This window comes from Pelophylax lessonae (genome assembly GCF_965119305.1).
Source record: "Pelophylax lessonae genome assembly, chromosome: 7".
NCBI classification, from domain to species: Eukaryota; Metazoa; Chordata; class Amphibia; order Anura; family Ranidae; genus Pelophylax; species Pelophylax lessonae.
This window is the reverse complement of record NC_138774.1, coordinates 219,075,529-219,094,670: the sequence shown is the minus strand read 5'-3', so window position 1 is coordinate 219,094,670 and position 19,142 is coordinate 219,075,529. Positions and strand designations below refer to the sequence as shown.

The window sequence follows — 19,142 nt, the reverse complement described above, 5'->3', positions numbered from 1 at the left end:
ATACACATAAGTGTGTGCAGGGCTATAGGCCCTTTGGTGTGAAGAAGTGATTAAAGATTGAAATCATAGTGACACTGGTGACATGGTGACTTATATGAATGTGTTTCTCTGTTTTCCGTGCTTGATCACAAGTCTTAGGATAAGACAGAGAGAACATTCGTAATATTCGACGCGTTTCGGCTTAGATGCCTTTGTCAAGGATATCACCACATATATTGTTTTGCCTTTCCATGTATGGAGACCTTTTCCTCTGATCCTAGTTTTGCGACAAGAACTAGAGGGGCTGCTTTGGAAAAAACAGCCTTGCTGGGATATTCCTGTGATTTGCTGTATTCTAAAGGCCCGTACACACGAGTGGAAATTCGGCCGGGAATTTTCGTCCGACGACCGATCTGCCGATTTTCAGCTTGTTAGTATGGTGCTCTCGACAACCGACTCCGACTTTTCGGCCGAAAAAAATCCTGGTGTGCAGGCTATAAAATTTTTGTCCTCCGTCAAAACACGTCCGATTTTCGTGCAGTCAGTACAGATATCGATGGGGAAAAAATCTTATGAGCAAGACTGGGCATGCTCAGAGATGAAAGAACACATACAAAGCAATCCAACACATGACATCCCTTCTGAAGTAGAATTCTGTCGTGCGGGAAAATTCGTGTGCAGTCTAGAGCACATTCCAACCAACAGACAACACTCTGGACAAAAGACGGACGACCGGTCGGCGGAAATTCGTTGCGTGTGTACGAGGCTTTAATTCTAGAATGAACAGATTTCCCATGCACACATTTAAGGTGGATGGAGGAACCCTCTCCACTGATCGAAGGACAATTTTGTAACAGATTCCACATCCACACATTCAGGGTGGATGGAGGAACCCTCTCCGCTGATCGAAGGACAATTTTCCAACAGGTTTCCCATCCACATATTCAAGGTGGATGGAGGAACCATCTCCACTTATTGAAGGACAATTTTCTGATATTTCTGTTTGAAAAAAGTATATCATTACATGGCCAACGAATGGCCATAGATAGATAAAAATTTGGCCAGTCCTTGAGTTTTGAGTGTATGGCCAACTTTAGGTGGCTGAATGCAGATAGTTCAGGCCTCAGGGAAGTATTTAATGTTCAGCAAGGTTCTCCAACCTGCTTATAGCTATGTTCCCTGAAGACATTTTATCCTCATCCAAACAGGTAGAGTACCTGTCTTCTACAAAATATCCAATAATGTTGTCAGTTTCAGATTCCCTTTAACCCTGAATCCACCCACTACCCTGTGGCTCTATATATAGATATTCTTCTGTATGTGTTTCCAAAAACAAGCAGAAGTTTGTCTACTGGCCCCCAGCCAGCTCTATAGTTCAATACTGCAGTGTGCATGATTAGTACAACGCTAAATCCTTGCAGGACAAATGCAAATGTCAAACAAATGAGTTTTCGCTAAAATCAAGTCTGGTGCCAACAAAAGATCATTTTTCTCAGACCTGTTTCAAGATTATGCAGATTTAGAGATAACAGCTATGTGATAACACACAGCAAACACTGAGCCACACACAAGCTGCCAGAGGGACAATGATGAGGGGACATTATTATCATACACCTGGATTCTATGCACATATAAGGCGGCTGGTAAAAATACACCTAATGCTAAACTCCAGGCCAACAGGTAAATTCATTGTTTAATTACATTAAAAAAAAAAACAGTTTGGGCTACCAAAATATTTAAAATTCTGTTCAGTGAGTCTTGTGATCCAGGCACTCCTGCACAGGCCCGTCGCATCAAGGCAGGCAAAACAAGCAATTGCTTGGGGCCCCGAGCTGGCCTGGGGCCCCAAGACCCAAGACACAGACTGACATTATCCCAAAAACCCAAAACACAAATGCCGCAGGCCGGCCTCACAACACACAGACGGCCTGTGACAGGCCGGCGGGCAGGCGCACAGCGGAGGAGCAGCATGACGTCACGCGGCGCCGGCTCGCTAAGGGGAGAGGGCGCGGCGGCGGCGCGCATCTGCTCAGTGCGCACCAGCCCCGCCCCAGCCTAGGCAGCCTAAAGCGCGCGTGGGAGTGGCACCACCCCACCAGGCCCGCAAACTTTGCCAGAGAGAGACACACCACGAGTCATCACATCCTCCTCACACACGTGGATCGGACCAGGCCAGCAACAGGTATGATCACACTGACAGTCTGTCACTCCATTTTTTCGTGCAAAAATTGGACCAATTGTCCAATTGGGAACAATACCTACCTGTTAACAGACAGCTGGATAGTCCCATATAGCATAAGGGATAGTCCCATAGCAGTCCCCCTGGTATCCCCCTGGTATCATCTAGGGCACATGGTGGGGGAACGGGAGGGGCGATAATATCTGGCAACTTTGCGTGTGTGCGGGGGGGCCTCCATGTCCATTTTGCTTGGGGCCCCCAAATTCCTTCAAACGGCCCTGCTCCTGCAAACAGTATAGCTTGGTTGGTGGCCTCCTTGCTGCCTTATAGCAATACAGCTTGGTCACTGAACCACCCCTGCCAGCTGATTGGACGGTGAAGAAACATTACCATGCTAATGAAGTCCTCTGCTCCCTGTATTCCCTGTTTCTTCCAGCAAGCTGCCAGTGTTACATTGACATACATTTCAATGCAGAGAAACTATTTAGCTTCAATTGTTGACCCTTCCATTTCTTGCCTGTGTCCTGCCATTTAGCATATTATTGGAAGCTAATACAAAAAAGGCCTAAATTACTTATACATGCTATAATAAAGAAATACTTTCAATAAATACATAACTAATTTAAATGACAGTTATTGGTATTTTCCTGAAGCTCATGGAAATTACAGTGTATTTTTCAGTGTATACATATTTGCTTCCCTTAAGGCATCTTATGACTTCACTGATGCCTGTAGAGTAAACGGTTTTCAAAAAATGAAGGGTGTGATATTAATACCATATTTCCACATCATGTATCTTACCTTCATCGTTGTATGACATATAAAGATTTGTAGAGTCTTTTTTGTATATGTGTTTCAATGGACTCTCTCCGGCTATCTGAACTACTGCTGAAAAAAGTAATGAATTTATTAACACGCAAGAAAAGATAATGAGAACATATGTGCAATTGCTGCCAATGGCATCCAGTTAGGATTGGCCTCAAGTTTTATTGTGAATTAAACAACAATTTCTAATGGTCACTATGGCCAAAAACTCATTATGTTTTTACTGGATTTGCTTCTGTTTTACTAAGTCAGCATGCAAATCTCATCCTCATAATAAGTGCATTATTTTAAGGTTCACTGGCAAACTTGTTGAGATAGAGAAGCAGAAATATTGGCTATAATGGGCCTAATGTGATACTTAAATAGAATAGAATAGAATAAAATAGAATAGAATATAATAGAAAAGGCCTCTTAAGGGCTGCCTTAGGGGGTGATAGTGAGTTATTCTGACCTTGGAAAATCTAATTGTCACACACATTGGCCTCATGTTATGGGGTCCACTCTTCCATGATCAATGAAGGTTCCTGCAGACCACAGTGACAATGCAGTCCATGGACCAAAATACTGTTGTATGGGTCAATTTTTATCTACAGGAACCCCCATTCATCATTAAGAAATCTGTACACAAGTAGCCACTGGAAGAGAACACAAGGGCCTACTGAGTGTAGCTTTCTAGAACTTTAATGGGTAAAAAAGGGGGAATGTTACTCACAAGGGTGATAAAATAACAGGCACATAGATAGTGTCACTGTATTGTTGATCCTCTGCGTCTACTGGGGCTGGAGGAACACATGTCTGTAGATGCAGATGCATCAAGCCAGGTTCAAGGTCCGCAGTCTGGTAAACTGGTGCCTTGAGCCTGGTTTGGGGCATCTAAGGACGCGTGTTTCCCCAGCCCCAGATGAAGCAGAGGATCAACAGTGCAGTGACACTATCTATGTGCCTGTTATTTTATCACCTTTGTGAGTAACATTCCCCCCTTTTTTTACCTATTAAAGTTCTAGAAAGCTACACTTAGTAGGCATTTGTGTTCTCTTCCAGTGTTCTCCTCCAGAGCCGTCTTCTTGCTCCCACACATAGCGGCCAGCTTGGTGTGCTCCATAAGGAACTTTATGGACTTTTACAGACTTTTCATTATATATGGACTAATTGTTTTTATTTTCTTTCACATCTATGATTGCCCCTTCCCTCTAGCCCAGGACCCATACACAGTGCCTACATTTGCGCCAATTACGTTTTGTTTTTTTTACACAAGTAGCCACTAACAGTTGAAGAGTGTGCACATGAAGGTCTCAGATCTTCTGTCACGATCTGGAGTCAGGCTCGAAGACCAATAGCTATAGCAGCTTACACAGGAACCAGCTGGATAGGGACACAGGCAGGTCACACTGGCAGATGATGCAGGCTCACCTGAGGTGCGGAATCTAAGTACTAACCGGTGTTCACCAACGCTCCTGATGGTGGAGGTGGATTTTGCTGCGTGTTAGTACCAGGTCGCGGTCCTCAGGATCGCCCCACCAGGAGGTAAGCAAGCCAGGGTCCATTTGCAGATATACCAGGTCAGGATCAAGCAGAAGCGTAGTCTAGGAATAGCCAAAGGTCGGTAACAAGTAGTTGCAGGTTGGGATTAGGCAGAAGTGTAGTCGAGGAACAAGCCAAGTGTTAATAACGAACGGTAGTGAAGATAGGGACGGCAGCAGGAGAGACAAGCAAGATATTGGCTGGTGAAGGCACAATATTCTGGCGACCCAGAAGTGCAGAGACATGGCTTAAATCAGGAAGTTCATGGGAGGAGCAAAGAGTTCAAGGTTCAAGGCAATCAAGATTCACAGCAGGATCATTCAAGGGATTGTCCAAGGAGCTGTCCAGCATTCCAGGTGGCTCAGCAAGTAGAGTCACTGCCAGACACACTGGAGGTCCCAGGTCCTGACATCTTCATTCTTACAGTAGTTGTCAGTATCTTTATATGTGTAAGAAATGCCCTAAATCCAGACATGTTAAATAATGTGTTCTCTGGGTCCATAATCACTCACATACTGTAGTACGAGAGGGAATCCTCTGACAAGAGCCTTAAGTTTTACCCAAATTCAGAGAAGCCTGATTTCTCTGGCAGCAAATCCTTATGTGCTGTAATTATGAGATTTAAAGTAGAACTACAAGTAAAACTCAGGGGGTTTATAACCCCCCTCAGGTTTATATTTGCCATATCTGCCCTATTGGGGAAATTCCTCTTCACTTCCTGTCCTATAGCTACAACAGGAAGTGAGAGGAAATCTCTCCACAGTGAGGAAATCCCTGGTTTTCACAAGGGTCAGTATAACTACTGTCCCTATTGGAATATACAGTATCCCCTCCTATTGTTCTGGGGACAACCCAAAATTTGTTTTTCTTTTAATACATAGGAGACACAGAGAGTGTGAATCTCCTCGTCGTGGGTACAGGCAGCAATACAAAACCTGACAGGTGTTCTAATCCCTCTCCACTCTATCCAAAGCAAAGTTTTGCCTTTAGTTCTACTTTAAAGCAGAAGTAGGGCCAAAGCTCTTTTGGCTATACTTTTCCTGTGGGTCACAGGAGTGCACTCAGTTCCATTCATATTACTGGATGAAATATAGGTAAAATCGTGTTTATAGAATGCAGCCATGTCTCCACAAATAATGCACAACCGAGGGCTACATAGAGATCCCCAAAGCCTTCTGTGTAGTCTGTCGAAATCTAGGCTGGGTAAAATTAACATTTTGAGATTTCTACAAGGATATAGAAGAGAATTAAAGTCAAATTGCACCTAAAACTCATATTTTACTGCAGATGAAACTAGTAAGTGGAACCAACAAGCTTCTTTTTCTTTTTTTTCTGAGACCTTAGTGTTGCCATTAATTTGTGACTCTGCTCTTTCCATGAGAACACAACAAAGGTGTTACTCTTTTGCATCTGTAGTTCCCATTTGGGACTTTCTACAATATGAAGAAAGCATCTGTGAAGGGTAACGCCATCATTTTGTTTTCTAATGTTTGTGGCAGTAAGGTAAACCTGGAAATTCTGGTGGAGACATCTCATGATCACCAGAGCCCCTTGGAGAAAGCAAGTGATTAAGCTTTCCAGAGACAATTTTTATTTTTTTTATCCTTTCAGTTTCAAGCCTAAAGCAGCCTTTCTCAACATTGTCAACACAGAGGAACCCTTGAAATACCTCTCCGGTCTCAGGGATCCCCTGTTAACAATGACTATATCTGCAACTCATGAGTCATTAATCTGATGGTCAGTGGGAAGAATTATCCTTACACTTGTGGTCATTGGGAAGAATTTCACTCTTACAGATAGCTGAAAAGATCAATGGTGTCAGTGGGAATTTATCTGAGAGGCAGAAATTTCAGTTTGCTCAAGGAACCCCTAGCAGCCTCTGGAGGAACCCTGGTTGAGAAATCCCTGCCTAAAATATAGTATTATTATTAGAAAGCATGATTGCTTAAAAGGTTGGCATTGCTGGTAACTCTTGATATGCCACAGTCTGTAACACTCTGGGTTTTAGCTCAAGGATACTGGATTTGCAGCTGCAGAATTCCACTCAGTAGTCTTGTAGAGATCTTGTTAAATCACCTGATCCAACTCTCTTGACTCATCATAGTGGTTCAGCCTGATTCAGTATGCACATATACAAACACTCAGATAATGATGTTGCAGGAGTGATAGTAATTATGCAAGTAGCAGTGAGATGTTACACTGAAGGTATAGGCTCTGAGGAGTGATAGTAGATGATGATAAGCACTCAGATAGTGATGTTACAGGAATGATAGTAGATGATGATAGATAACAATCACAAGAGCTAGCAATCTAGTATAATCAACAGGTGATAGATAATAGCAAGCAAGATATACAGGTGTTGCTAAGCTTAGTTCGGTAATGCAGGTTGTAACAAATAATAGGCACAAGAGCTAGCGATCTAGGTTTAGAAATGCAGATGGTAGCTACTGGAGAGCATGTATCCTAGAGCTAGCAATAGTTATTATAATGCAGGTATAGATAGCAAGCGTTGTTGATAAGAGGGGGTCCCCTGTGGGGTACTTATCAATAGCCAGTAGTGAGGGAGTGTAGGACAAGGTAGCGAGGCTCCGGTCAATCCAGGTATAGGGTATGTAGCTGGAAGATTCGGCAGCGTCAGGTTAGGCAGGTATCAGGAGCGGTTGCACGAACAATGTGTGAGTGCAGACCGTCAGTTGAAATAGCCGCTCAGTGCGGCGCCTGATGATGACGTCAGCACTGTTAAAGGAATACACACCTTATATGCGTTCCACCTACCTGAGTGGTGGAACGCAACCCGGAAGTGAGATGATAGAAAGGCACTGAGAGTGCCAGGATCTTACACAGTCACATGTACAACATTGATGGTATATCAGCCTTTCTCAAGCCTTTTCACCCAGCTGGAAATCTTGAAATCATTTTCTGGTCTTGGGGAACCCTTGCTAAAATTAATTTATCAGGGTCAATGGAAATAATGCCCTTTACATTGATGATGTGGGAAGTTTTCTTCCTTTACAGAGGTGGTGAGGATGCCACTCTTCCTGACACCTAAAAAGGATTATTACCAAGTAGGTTTGAGCCTAAAACTATACAGGCATCTGGAGATGGGAGGTAAATCAGCCACAGATCAAGGAACCTCTAGCAACCTCTGGAGGAACCTTAGGGTGCCATAGAACCCTGGTTGAGAATGGCTTGTTAATACTATGATATAGGTATTTAAAGGATATCCTGTTAAAAAAAAAAAGGTAAAAATAAGTGCAGCGCTAAAAATTAAATAACATGTGTGATCGAAAGTGATGAAACAATAAATCAATAAATAGGCCACATAAATGTTCCATATAACTGTGAAAATAGTGTGCATCTATATAAAGTAAGTCCAAACAATAATAATATATATGAGGGGAGTCCAACCAACAAAATGTAAATTCTGTCGAAGGTATAGAGGTCAAACAACTGAAGACTGATGCAGGTGATGACACTTTTTAATGGTGATGTAATAATATGCGCTTACCACAATATGTGGACTTACAATACCATATGGTAGGTAAGTCAAACAAGCCAGTAGTGATCAATATGATGAAAATGAAGGGCTGATATCATCGCATTCTCCTTGTTTTATGTCCTCAATTAAAGGCAAAGGAAAATCTCTCATAGGTCCAGGATAAAATCCACCCAAAAAAAGGAAAAATATATAGTGTAATACTGCCAGAGAAGCATGTATATCACTCTAGATGGCAAGTGGAGAAGTCAAATAAATGAGGAGTAATCACTCAGGAGTCCACAAAGGGAAGAACACAGAGAGTGATAGAGATAGCCACCACCATACGTGAATTAAATTGCGTATACCAGATATATAATCGCAAATGCTATAAGACATGCAAGAAGACTTCAAGCTCAGAAGGTCTTCATAGGGAAGGGGGTGTCAAAATCCATCCAGGAAAACTGTGCAGACTGAAACAATCCCATCACCAACTCAATGGAGAAATGAATATGCTTACCAGATCAAATGCACCTATACTGCCATATAGCAAAATAGGTAAAACAAGCATAAAAAATGATATCCCATGCAGAGTGTTCAAGATCCACAAAGAGAGTAAGGTGGTCCAGAAAGATATGTTAGGTCCCGTCACAAGAGTAAAAGGTAGCTCATATACTCTTACCAGATCATGTGAACCTGTATAGCCATATAGCAAATACAGGTCAAACTTTATGTAGACTCACACTATTTTCACAGTTATATGGAACATTTATGTGGCCTATTTATTGATTTATGGTTTCATCACTTTGGATCACACGTTATTTAATTTTTAGCGCTGCACTTATTTTTACATTTTTTTGCACCACTTTTTTGTCAGTTGGATGTGCTAGCAGCTTGTTATCAATATTTTTGATTAGCGCTGTGTTTTCACACCTTAAAAAAAAAAAAAAAACATTGGCTCTTAGAGAAGGCCGTTAGTCGTGTCCAGGTTGATAAAAACAAAGTAAAATTATAGGGAAAAGACAACTATTTTCTGTCTCCCTATGTTTGTCTCCGTCAAGGTCAAATTTATACTTCTTGATGTCCTAGGCTAGCTTTTTGATTCATCTACTCTCATTGACTGACTAGCCTTAGTATCACACTATGAAAGGAGAAGTTTGGGGTTTAAAAAAAAACAAACAATTATACCCACCTAGGTGGATGCAGCTTTAATCCGATGCTGCATTTGTCACCCTCCAGCTCTGCAGTGAGAACTAAGCGATCAAACACTGCTGATCACTCAGTTCTCCCCTCCGCTACCCTCACTGGAGTGCTGGGCTGTGGAGGGAGTGGGAGGTGCGGGTTCAGGCTGTCGATGGATGCCGGTTCAAGCTTCTGGGTGGACCCTGACCATATGGTCATGACTTGCTCTGTAACGTCACCGGACAGCATTTTTTTCAGCTGAAAATGGATCGCAGGAGTGCAGAACAAACTGCGCTCCTGTGACCCATAGGAGAAGTATGACCAAAGAAGCTTTGGTCATACTTCTCCTTTAGGATCGGTATCAAACCTAAAGACATACAGAGTATGGAATAGAACAGAGGATTGAGGGGCCAGCTTACCCACTGTGTCAGTACAGTAAAGCCAATGACAAGTCAGAAGTATGGCATTCCATGGATAATTCAGGAGCCTATGAAAGTGTGAGAAATCAAAAATGAACAAATAGGAACAAAATTAATAATATGTACAGTAAATATTGTTCTGGTTTATAATATTAGATTTGTCATAAAGGCGGAATTTGGCTTTGCATGTAAAGTAAAGAAGGAAAATACATTGTTGCCAAGGAAAGAGAAGAGGTTACAGGAAATAATGTACCAGGGACATGAAACGTGTACGTATTACATGGAAAACTATGTAAATGGTGTTACACGGAAAAGAGTGTAGTGTAGAGCTTAAAGCAGTATTAACACATAAAAATGAATATATTGCAGCTTACCTGTCGTTAAATGTGGTGGCTGCATTTGTTTTCTTTTTTAGACATCCCCCCCCCCATATTTTCAGTTGACAATCCAGCCAGTCACACTCTTTCTGTCTTAGGTTTTCTCTACTGTGGATGGTGCTATGCAGAGCAGCATTGTCAATCTGGGGAGAGAGAAGCAATTGTGACACTAGCAAATTTAGATCGACTTTACTAATAAATTAAGGTCGAACTAAAGCTAACATTTTTTAAGCAATTATATCAGCAGTTTTTTTCTCCTTTTTTTTGGGGGGGGGGGGGGGGGGTTAAAATGGATAAAAGCTGCCAATTGTAAACACACCTGTCAATGGCAAATTGTTTGTTTAAACCCTCTAACTGCTGTTAAAGTGGTTGTAAAGCTTGTTTTATTTTTTTTGTTTAATATAACAAACATTCCTATACTTACCTCCTCTGTGCAATGCTTTTGCACAGAGCAGCCCCGACCCTGTTCTTCTGGGGTCCCCCGCTGACCCTCCAGGCACCTCCTTTTCATCAGGTGCCCCCACAGAAAGCTGCTTTCCATGGAGGCACCCGTGCAGGCTTGCTCCCAAGTTCAGGTGCTGCGTACATTGACACAGACAATGGGAATCAGCCCTGCCCACCGCTCCCATGTCACAGGATCTTAGAAGAAAACCTGGTAGAGTCTGCAAAAGACTTGAGACTGGGGCGGAAATTTACCTTCCAGCAGGACAACGACCCTAAATATACAGCCAGGGCTATGATGGAATGTAGGGATGCACCGAATATTCGGCGGCCGAACATTATTCGGCCGAAAATAGAAAAAATAGCACTTTCGGTGTTCGGCCGAATAAGTCAAAAGGCCGAATAATTTTGTGCCGAACAATAGGGCTGAACGATAGTCGATATGATATCGACTATCGTTCTGTGGCCGTAGGCGATATTCATATCGCCGAGGTCACGATATTTACAGGGGGAAGGGACTCGGAGGAGGACAGGAGGACTCACAGACTTCCGTGTTAGGCAGGGGAAGCCGGGACACTTCAGCGGTGAGCATACATACATTACACACTCGTGCACTGCAGCCCGCCCCACACATTCAGTAAGTCTTACTCTCCTCCCTAGTTTTTTCAATGGCACATTCAGGAAGCCAATCACGCCGTGATTAGCTGCACAGCGAACCAATCACGCGTGCCTGCACACCTGATTGGTTCCGCTGTGCCGCTACTCACGGCGTGATTGGCTTCCTGAATGTGCCATTGAAAAAACTAGGGAGGAGAGTAAGACTCAATGAATGTGTGGGGCGGGCTGCAGTGCACGAGTGAGTAATGTAATGTATGCGGCTGTGCTCCTTTCCAGGCTACTACTAGTCCACCTCCAGCCTCCTACTACTACCACTATGAGAGACTGTCTGCCCTTGTATAATCTGATCGAGTCCACACTGACACTGACTGACTGTCACTGAGTAATTGATGTTACCACATTAACCCTGACCTGCCCAGTGCCCTGTATCTGCAATTAAAATTTACAAGGCTGCCTGCATGCTTCCTGATTTCCATTCCCAGCATCCTTCCCAATCCCTACAGTGTCACTAACATTAACCCTTTGGTACAAGGCTGCAGTGTGCACTGAATCCCATTCCCTACAGTAATATTTAGGGAGAGAGAAATGAGAGGACAAGAGAGATAGAGAGAGAGACATGAGAGGACAAGAGAGAGAGAGACATGAGAGGACAAGAGAGAGAGAGTGAGAGGACAGAGAGAGAGGACAAGAGAGAGGACAAAAAATTGGCAAAATAAATGGAAAAAATGCGAAACACCGCGTTCGGTATTCGGCCTTCGGCCTTCGGCCAAACATTTCATTATTATTCGGCTTCGGCCAAGAATTTCATTTCGGTGCATCCCTAATGGAATGGTTTAGATCAAAGCATATTCATGTGTTAGAATGGCCCAGTTAAAGTCCAGATCTAAATCCAAATGAGAATCTGTGGCAAGACTTGAAAATTGCAGTTCTAACACATGAATATGCTTTGATCTAAACCATTCCATCGTAGCCCTGGCTGTATGTATGAAACATACAGCCAGGGCTACGATGGAATGGTTTAGATCAAAGCATATATATTTATGTGTTAGAATGGCTCAGTTAAAGTCCAGATCTAAATCCAAATGAGAATCTGTGGCAAGACTTGAAAATTGCAGTTCAGACGCTCTCCATCCCATCTGACAGAGCTTGAGCTATTTTGCAAAGAAAAATGGGAAAAAATGTCACTCTCTATATGTGCAAATCTGGTAGAGACATCCCCAAATAGACTTGCAGCTGTAATTGCAGATAAAGGCGGTTCTACAAAGTATTGACTCTGAATACAAATGCACGCCACATTTTTCACATATTTATTTGTAAAAAATGTTGAAAACCATTTATTATTTACCTTCCACTTCACAATTATGTACAACTTTGTGTTGGTCTATCACATAAAATCCCAATAAAATATAATTACGTTTTTGGTTGGAACATGACAAAATGTGGAAAATTTCAAGGGGTATGAATACTTTTTCAAGGCACTGTAAATCTGTATATCTAGAAACATAGAAGGCTGACAGCAGAATAAAAGACCATCAAGTTTGACCCCTTTTTTCTTTTTTTTTTGTTTTGGTTTTTTTTTCTTCTTTTTTTCTTCTTCTTTTGTTTTTTTTTTACTGTTTTGTCTGCATGGTACCTGGAAATACCAGGAATTTTCTTCCAAAACGATGGAAAAAGGAAAGATGGGTGTAAGTAGCTGTGGGTTGGCTTTAAAATAATCCTGTTTATTTGCCCTGAATGGCCACAGCACTGTTGCTGCTTAACATTTCCCTTAGGAGTAGTGGAGGTCCCTTGTACAGCACGGGTCCAAGAAGGCTTCACAGGGACTGATTTATAGACGAACTGCACATGGCACACGGTTTTAAATGTTTTAGACTAGGTCAGGTGCTCTTTAAAGCGTTTGCTACCCCAATATTTCATATTCCTGATATGTGCCTGCTGTACCATGTACTTGTATTAGAAAGTCTCCTGTCCTCTTTGTATTGCTTCCTTTGTGTGAAATCCCTGACGTTCTTGTCAGTACATTTCCTATTGAAAACTGACCACACTAAGCAGGACTCACACTAGATCTTTAGATAAGCTGGGAACTCAGTATGCTCTCCTCCAATGATCAGACTTGTCCTGACAACCCCCCCGCTGCACAGCTATTCACTATGAAGCTCAGTGTGCTGCTGCTTCTCCTCCCCCTGCTTTTCCCAACAGAGTGAATGTGATCACCTTTAAAAAAGGGAAAAAACTATATATTTTTTTTATATCTCTACAAATATGTTTTGCCTTTTATTTGTATTTTTAATGGACTGGGTTGTTTTACAATGTGAGGGTTTACAATCACTTTAAGTTCAAGGAAACAAATTAAATAAATTGACTGTGCTAACACAGTACCCGTGTTAAAATCAAGAGGTTCACAAAGAGTACCTTCATCTGAGTTCTGTGCAAGCCACTACATCCAGTTTGCATGGAGTATCTCACACAGGTTGGGTTGGTCTTCTTCCTCACTCTGTGCTGTGCCAATTCTTCTCTATCGGTTTAGCATATCACCAGGCACGTGCAAGGGGGGAGGGGGGGCAGAGGGTGCTTGAACACCTGCCCCTTTGCCCCTTGATGCCCAAAGTGCCCTTTTGTCGCCTGCCAGGCTCGGGAAAGCTCGTACATACTCGGCAGAGCGGGCACATGCACAGGGACATAATGGCGCCATTTTTTAAAGTGAGGCACTTGGTCTCAGAGCAGCGATGGCACCTCATTGTCACATCAGCAGGTAAGACCAGACCTCAGACCACTCCACAGCCTCTGACTACCCCCTGCACCATGTCTGCAGCCTCTGACCAGACCACCACCTGCACCATGTCCACAGCCTCTGACCACCCTCTACACCATGTCTGCAGCCTCTTATCATCCCCTGCACCATGTCCGTAGCCTCTGATCAGACCACCCCCTACACCATGTCCACAGCCTCTGACCACCCTCTGCACTATGTCCCCAGCCTCTTACTACCCCCTGCACCATGTCCGCAGCCTCTGACCAGACCATCCCCTGCATTATGTCCACAGCCTCCGACCACCCCCTACACCATGTCCATTGTCTCTGACCAGACCACCACCCGTACCATGTCCTCAGCCGCTGACCATCACCTGCACCATGTCCGAAGCCTCTTACCACCCCCTTTACCATGTCCGCAGCCTCTGACCAGACCATCCCCTGCACCATGTCTACAGCCTCTGACCACCCCCTACACCATGTCTGTTGCCTCTGACCAGACCACCACCCGCACCATGTCCTCAGCCGCTGACCACCACCTGCACCATGTCCGCAGCCTCTGACCAGACCATCCCCTGCACCATGTACACAGCCAATGACCACCTCCTACACCATGTCTGTTGCCTTTGACCAGACCACCACCCGCACCATGTCCTCAGCCGCTGACCACCACCTGCACCATGTCCGCAGCCTCTTACCACCCCCTTCACCTGCCCTATTTAAATCTCTGTTCCATGTGCCCCTTTTATACTTTGAGCACCTGCTCCTCCAAAGGTCTCTGCACAGCCCTGCATATTAGAGTCAAATTTACAAAGTAGAATGGAGACTGTAAAGAACTTCTTTGTACAGACAGTTTGATACATAGCCTGTAGTGGGAGTTTTGGGGAATCGCTGTCCTGTATTCCTTTATTACAAACATTGGAGCAAAGAAGGGAGTTCTGGAATCATCAGAAAATCAGCTAGACTGGTACTTCACAAAAGTGCCTGAAAGACTGAAGCCTCGAACTGGTAGGCTTTAATTAACTGGAGTGTGCCTTATATTTGTACAATGTAAACCTGATTTTTTTATTGCAGGAAAATGCCTCGGTCCTTTCTGGTGAAGACAAAGAGAACTCACACATACCAACATCACCGCTACTCAGATGACACGTTGATGCCCAGAGATGACCCGGTCTCAGTTTTATGTCTAGGTTAGTATATTTGGCTACTGGAGACCCATATGATTATATCATCTATATATTGCGAATAGAGCAGTTATGTATAGACAGGTACATTAGTCACGTAACAATTTCCTGGTCAGGCAGACAGGCACAATGCTAATACTGTAATTTAGAAACACAATTATTAAATTGATCAAAGTAGTATTAAACTCTCAGCATTTTTTTAGCTTAACCCAATAAAATAAAATTCCTCAGCTTGTTTCTCCAGCTCTCTGTGCTGCTTTCCTGAACTTCTGGTCTTCCCAGGAAAATATCACAGTAGACAATGCAGTCTGGGGGCAGTCTGTAAGCTTGGAAAAGGGTGAAGGCAGAGCAGTGCTTTGCAATCCTAGCCTATAGGGTTGTGTGTTTCTATTGATTCACACAGTATAATGAGACACAATTCTATTCCCTGCATACATTGGGTGGCTCAAAAGAATGTCGCAGGAGAAAGGAGCAACCCTGAAACAGGAAACCTGGGGATGGCAACAGCCTAAAGTGGAACTTAGGCAAGGATTAAAGAGGAAGTGAACTCAAACTCATAATTTGTACCTATAGGTAGTCCTATAATAAGGCTTACCTATAGGTGCTGTAAATATCTTCTAAACATGTACCGGAGATATTTACATTACATGTAGCTGATGATGTCATTGACGCATGGTCTCTGAAGGAACGGCCACCTGTGCTGTTCCTGCCGTGAATGATGGCTCCCCTGCGCATGCACTGGAGTGACGTCATCGCGGCTCTGGCCTATCACACCTCCGGAGATCGGGGACCCAGAAGGAAGACCGGGTGAGAATGGACACTGCCTCCAGCGATTACATCGCATCCCTGGAGGGCTTCGTTTTCAGGTAAGTTTCATATAATGTGCTAGTATGCGATGCATACGCCAGACCCCAGAATGCTACATGAAATCCAGGGATGGGGGGATGCCAACAGGACACCATAGCGGAAGACACAGGTTCACCTGAAGTGCAGAGTCTAAGTGCTAGCCGGTATTCACCAGGGCTCCTGATGGTGGAGATGGATTAGGCTGCGTGCTAGCACCAGGTCACGGTCCCCAGGATTCCCCAGCCAGGCGAAGAGCAGGTCCAAGTCCAATAGCTGATAAACAGATCTGGGTAAGTCAAAAGCGTAGTCAAGATGAGCCGAGGTCAGGGCTGGCAGTAGGCAATCAAGGTCAAAAGTAAGCCCGGTCAGATGATCAGGAAACAGCAGGTACAGGCACAGGAGACACAGGAAAGCTGAAGATCAAACAGCAAAGACTCAGTGTGGCTGCTGCATTTAAATAGGGCGATGGCACCAATGGTAATTTGTGCGCGCATGCGCACACGCGTTCGGTAACGTGAGAACGCCTTTGCGTACGCACATGCGCATTGGCATACGCCAAGTTGATAGGTTTCCAGTGCGCCTGCGCACAGAAGTAAACCCTTGTCAGAAAGCCCCTGGATTCTTATATGTATTGGATGCTTCTACAGTAGGATCTCCCTGCCATATACCCCAACTCTGTTCCTGTCTACCTGGGGGGTCTTTGGTGTTGCCTCCCACCATTGTGTGTTCAAGCTCCTCTTTACATTCTCCATATTATAAGCCCCTACATGTCAAATCTGCCCTGGCTGATAATAGCATTCAGTGCAGCTAATTGCACTCCAATAGTTGTAAAGTAAAGATGCAATTTAGATGAAAGTATATATAAACCCAACAACTAAACTCACCAAAAAAGTAATATCAACCTCTTTAGGTATTCATTAAATAATACATAAAGATCCTGTCATAATTGTCATTGTTCAGGCACTTCCTGTTATAGAATGGGCTTGCTCAATCCCTGTCTTCCCCCTGTGCTTCTGATTTGTCACCCCGTTATACCGGCTTCTAAAAGAGAATACAAATGGCCATTTCAAAACACATCTGGCAAGCATTGTCCACTGTGGTCATCATCATAAAACCCACTTTGGGAAATTTCATTCACTCATGCCGTAAAGTCATAGTGCACAAGAAGTGGCTGCTCCATGGCCTTGAATATCATGCTTACAGCCGACCAAGTCCGATCTCTCAAGAATAACTTTCCCTCTTGCTGTGTGACATCCTACCTTCCCTACTTTGGAATTTACAACATGTCCTCCTATGAAACTCTATATGCAGCCAAATATGCATCTGATGCAAACAACATCAACCCTTGAATCTTGGAAGACATTGGATAACTTGGTTGGGCAGAATAGCATATTATATTACATTGCACATCTTACAGTTAATCCAGAGAGCATGTTGGAGGTTTATTTGGCAGGAGCGTAGACCAAGATTCTGCAAAAATGTACTTTTTCATCCCAAGTCCAGGGGGCTGGCGATACATTCACTATTATCGGACATCAAAAATCACCTCTCTAAATTCTTATCATGCATCCTCTATTCCTATTATCTGTCAGCATAGGTGTGCCTATGGCATTAGACACGGTTCTGTGGAACCCTCCTGGCCTACATAAGCATATCACCAGTCTTCTGCTTAATCATTCACTGAAAATATGGGACCCTGTGAAATACTCAAGGAGACTATGTTGATCCATGTGCTCCCTCTGGATAACAACCCCTCTTTCCCCTTGGGATAAGAAGAGCCACATAGATACTTGTGGTGGACCAAAGCAGTCTTCCGTTGGGTGTATGACTTGCTAAATATGCGCAAAATGTTAAGCTTACCCTCATTCCAGTCCACCTATCACACTCCTTCCTCTCTGTTCTAATTTGAAACTATATTCACTCCTTTTGAACACATGCCTTTGCAATTCTGTCTCAAAGGACAAGGTATCCTCGATCTATGGTTCTCTTCTGGAAGGTGACATTGTATGTCCTCCACCTTGTGTTTCCAAATGGGAAAAAGATTTGGGTGGTTCCCTTGAGCTGCACCAGTGGACCCAGACATGATTGCGCACGGATCGCTATACTCATCATTTAATGAGGCCAAATATAAATTATTCTTTAGATAGTATATGATACCCTATATAGATTGGCAAAATTTATTTAGGGGCACTTTGGACTGCTGTTTTTGTGGTTGAAGAGCAGCTGGAACTTTAGTACATATGGTAAATGGTAGGTCTTAGAATTAAACATTTTTGGACCAGGGTCTATCAAACATTGGATACTGTTCTAGGCACCGGCATCCCTAAGGCTCCTTTCACACAGTAAGTCCATCAAACGGACTCCGCTAATCTCAGCGGGGGATCAATCCGCCTATCCCCCGCTGAGCAGGAGAATGACAGCTGTTCTCCGCACACTGTGTGCGGAGACACAGCTGTCACGGCCCCATAGATCTCTATGGGGGAATCAGATGAGATTCTCATCCGATCCCTTCCGATCCAATCCGCTGGATGGATGGAAAATAGGGTTTCCATCCGTCCAGATTTGAGGGATCGGATCGGGTGTCAGCGGACATGTCTCCGATGCCCCATAGAGATGCATGGGGGGACCGTTCAGATCCGCCAAAAAAACGGACAGACGGATCTGAACGGTCCGCCTGTGTGAAAGGGGCCTAAGAAATCCTTATGAAGCTCTACTGAATCTTAAACCACCTGAATGTACTCTAAACCAATTTAGGCTTCTGGCCTTTATTTTTACAGCTGCCAAGCAGGCTTTAGCCAAAGCCTGGTGGTCTGGTGGTCTGACTATTACACAGGTTAAAAAAAAAAAGTAAATTACCCGTTTAATAAAATGCTGGCAGCTATTCTCCATGACAAAGTAAAAGCATGTAAAAAGATCTGGAATCTGTGGATCTCTCAATATTTCTTGGTACTGTAGATTTCATTGACTTTCTATGGACAATTTAGCCTTCATTGGTACCGAGGGGTTGAAAAGCCATCTCGCTTGAGAATATCCATGACGGCCTGACTCCAACTTTTTCTCCCAATCCCCATTACATCTTAGTTGCCCAGAAACAAGACTAAAGGATGGTCTTCTGATGTGGGTTCAATCCTTCATTATTGGTACACAAAGTTAGCTGTTCACAAGCCTCCAGTGTGGTTTGGGTTATTGTGTACTTACCATTTATGCCATCCTGGGGCACACTCACAACACTCTTTTTACCACAATGCACTTGCACCTTGATTTCCCCTATGTGTTCTTTACTATAATGGGTACTTCCATATGTCTGAGGGTAATTGATGACTCTATATTAGTGTATTGTCTATA

At 43.6% G+C, this 19,142-nt stretch overlaps 1 protein-coding gene across 1 annotated transcript in view; it reads left to right on the top strand.

Moving 5' to 3' along the window:
• GFI1B (growth factor independent 1B transcriptional repressor) overlaps window positions 1-19,142 on the top strand; it is a 53,102-nt gene that overhangs the window by 17,022 nt on the left and 16,938 nt on the right. Inside the window, exon 2 of the mRNA XM_082263449.1 lies at window positions 14,842-14,957. Within this exon, the coding sequence (XP_082119575.1) occupies window positions 14,846-14,957 (112 nt within the window). The 5' untranslated portion in view covers window positions 14,842-14,845. The remainder of the gene's footprint in view (window positions 1-14,841; window positions 14,958-19,142) is intronic.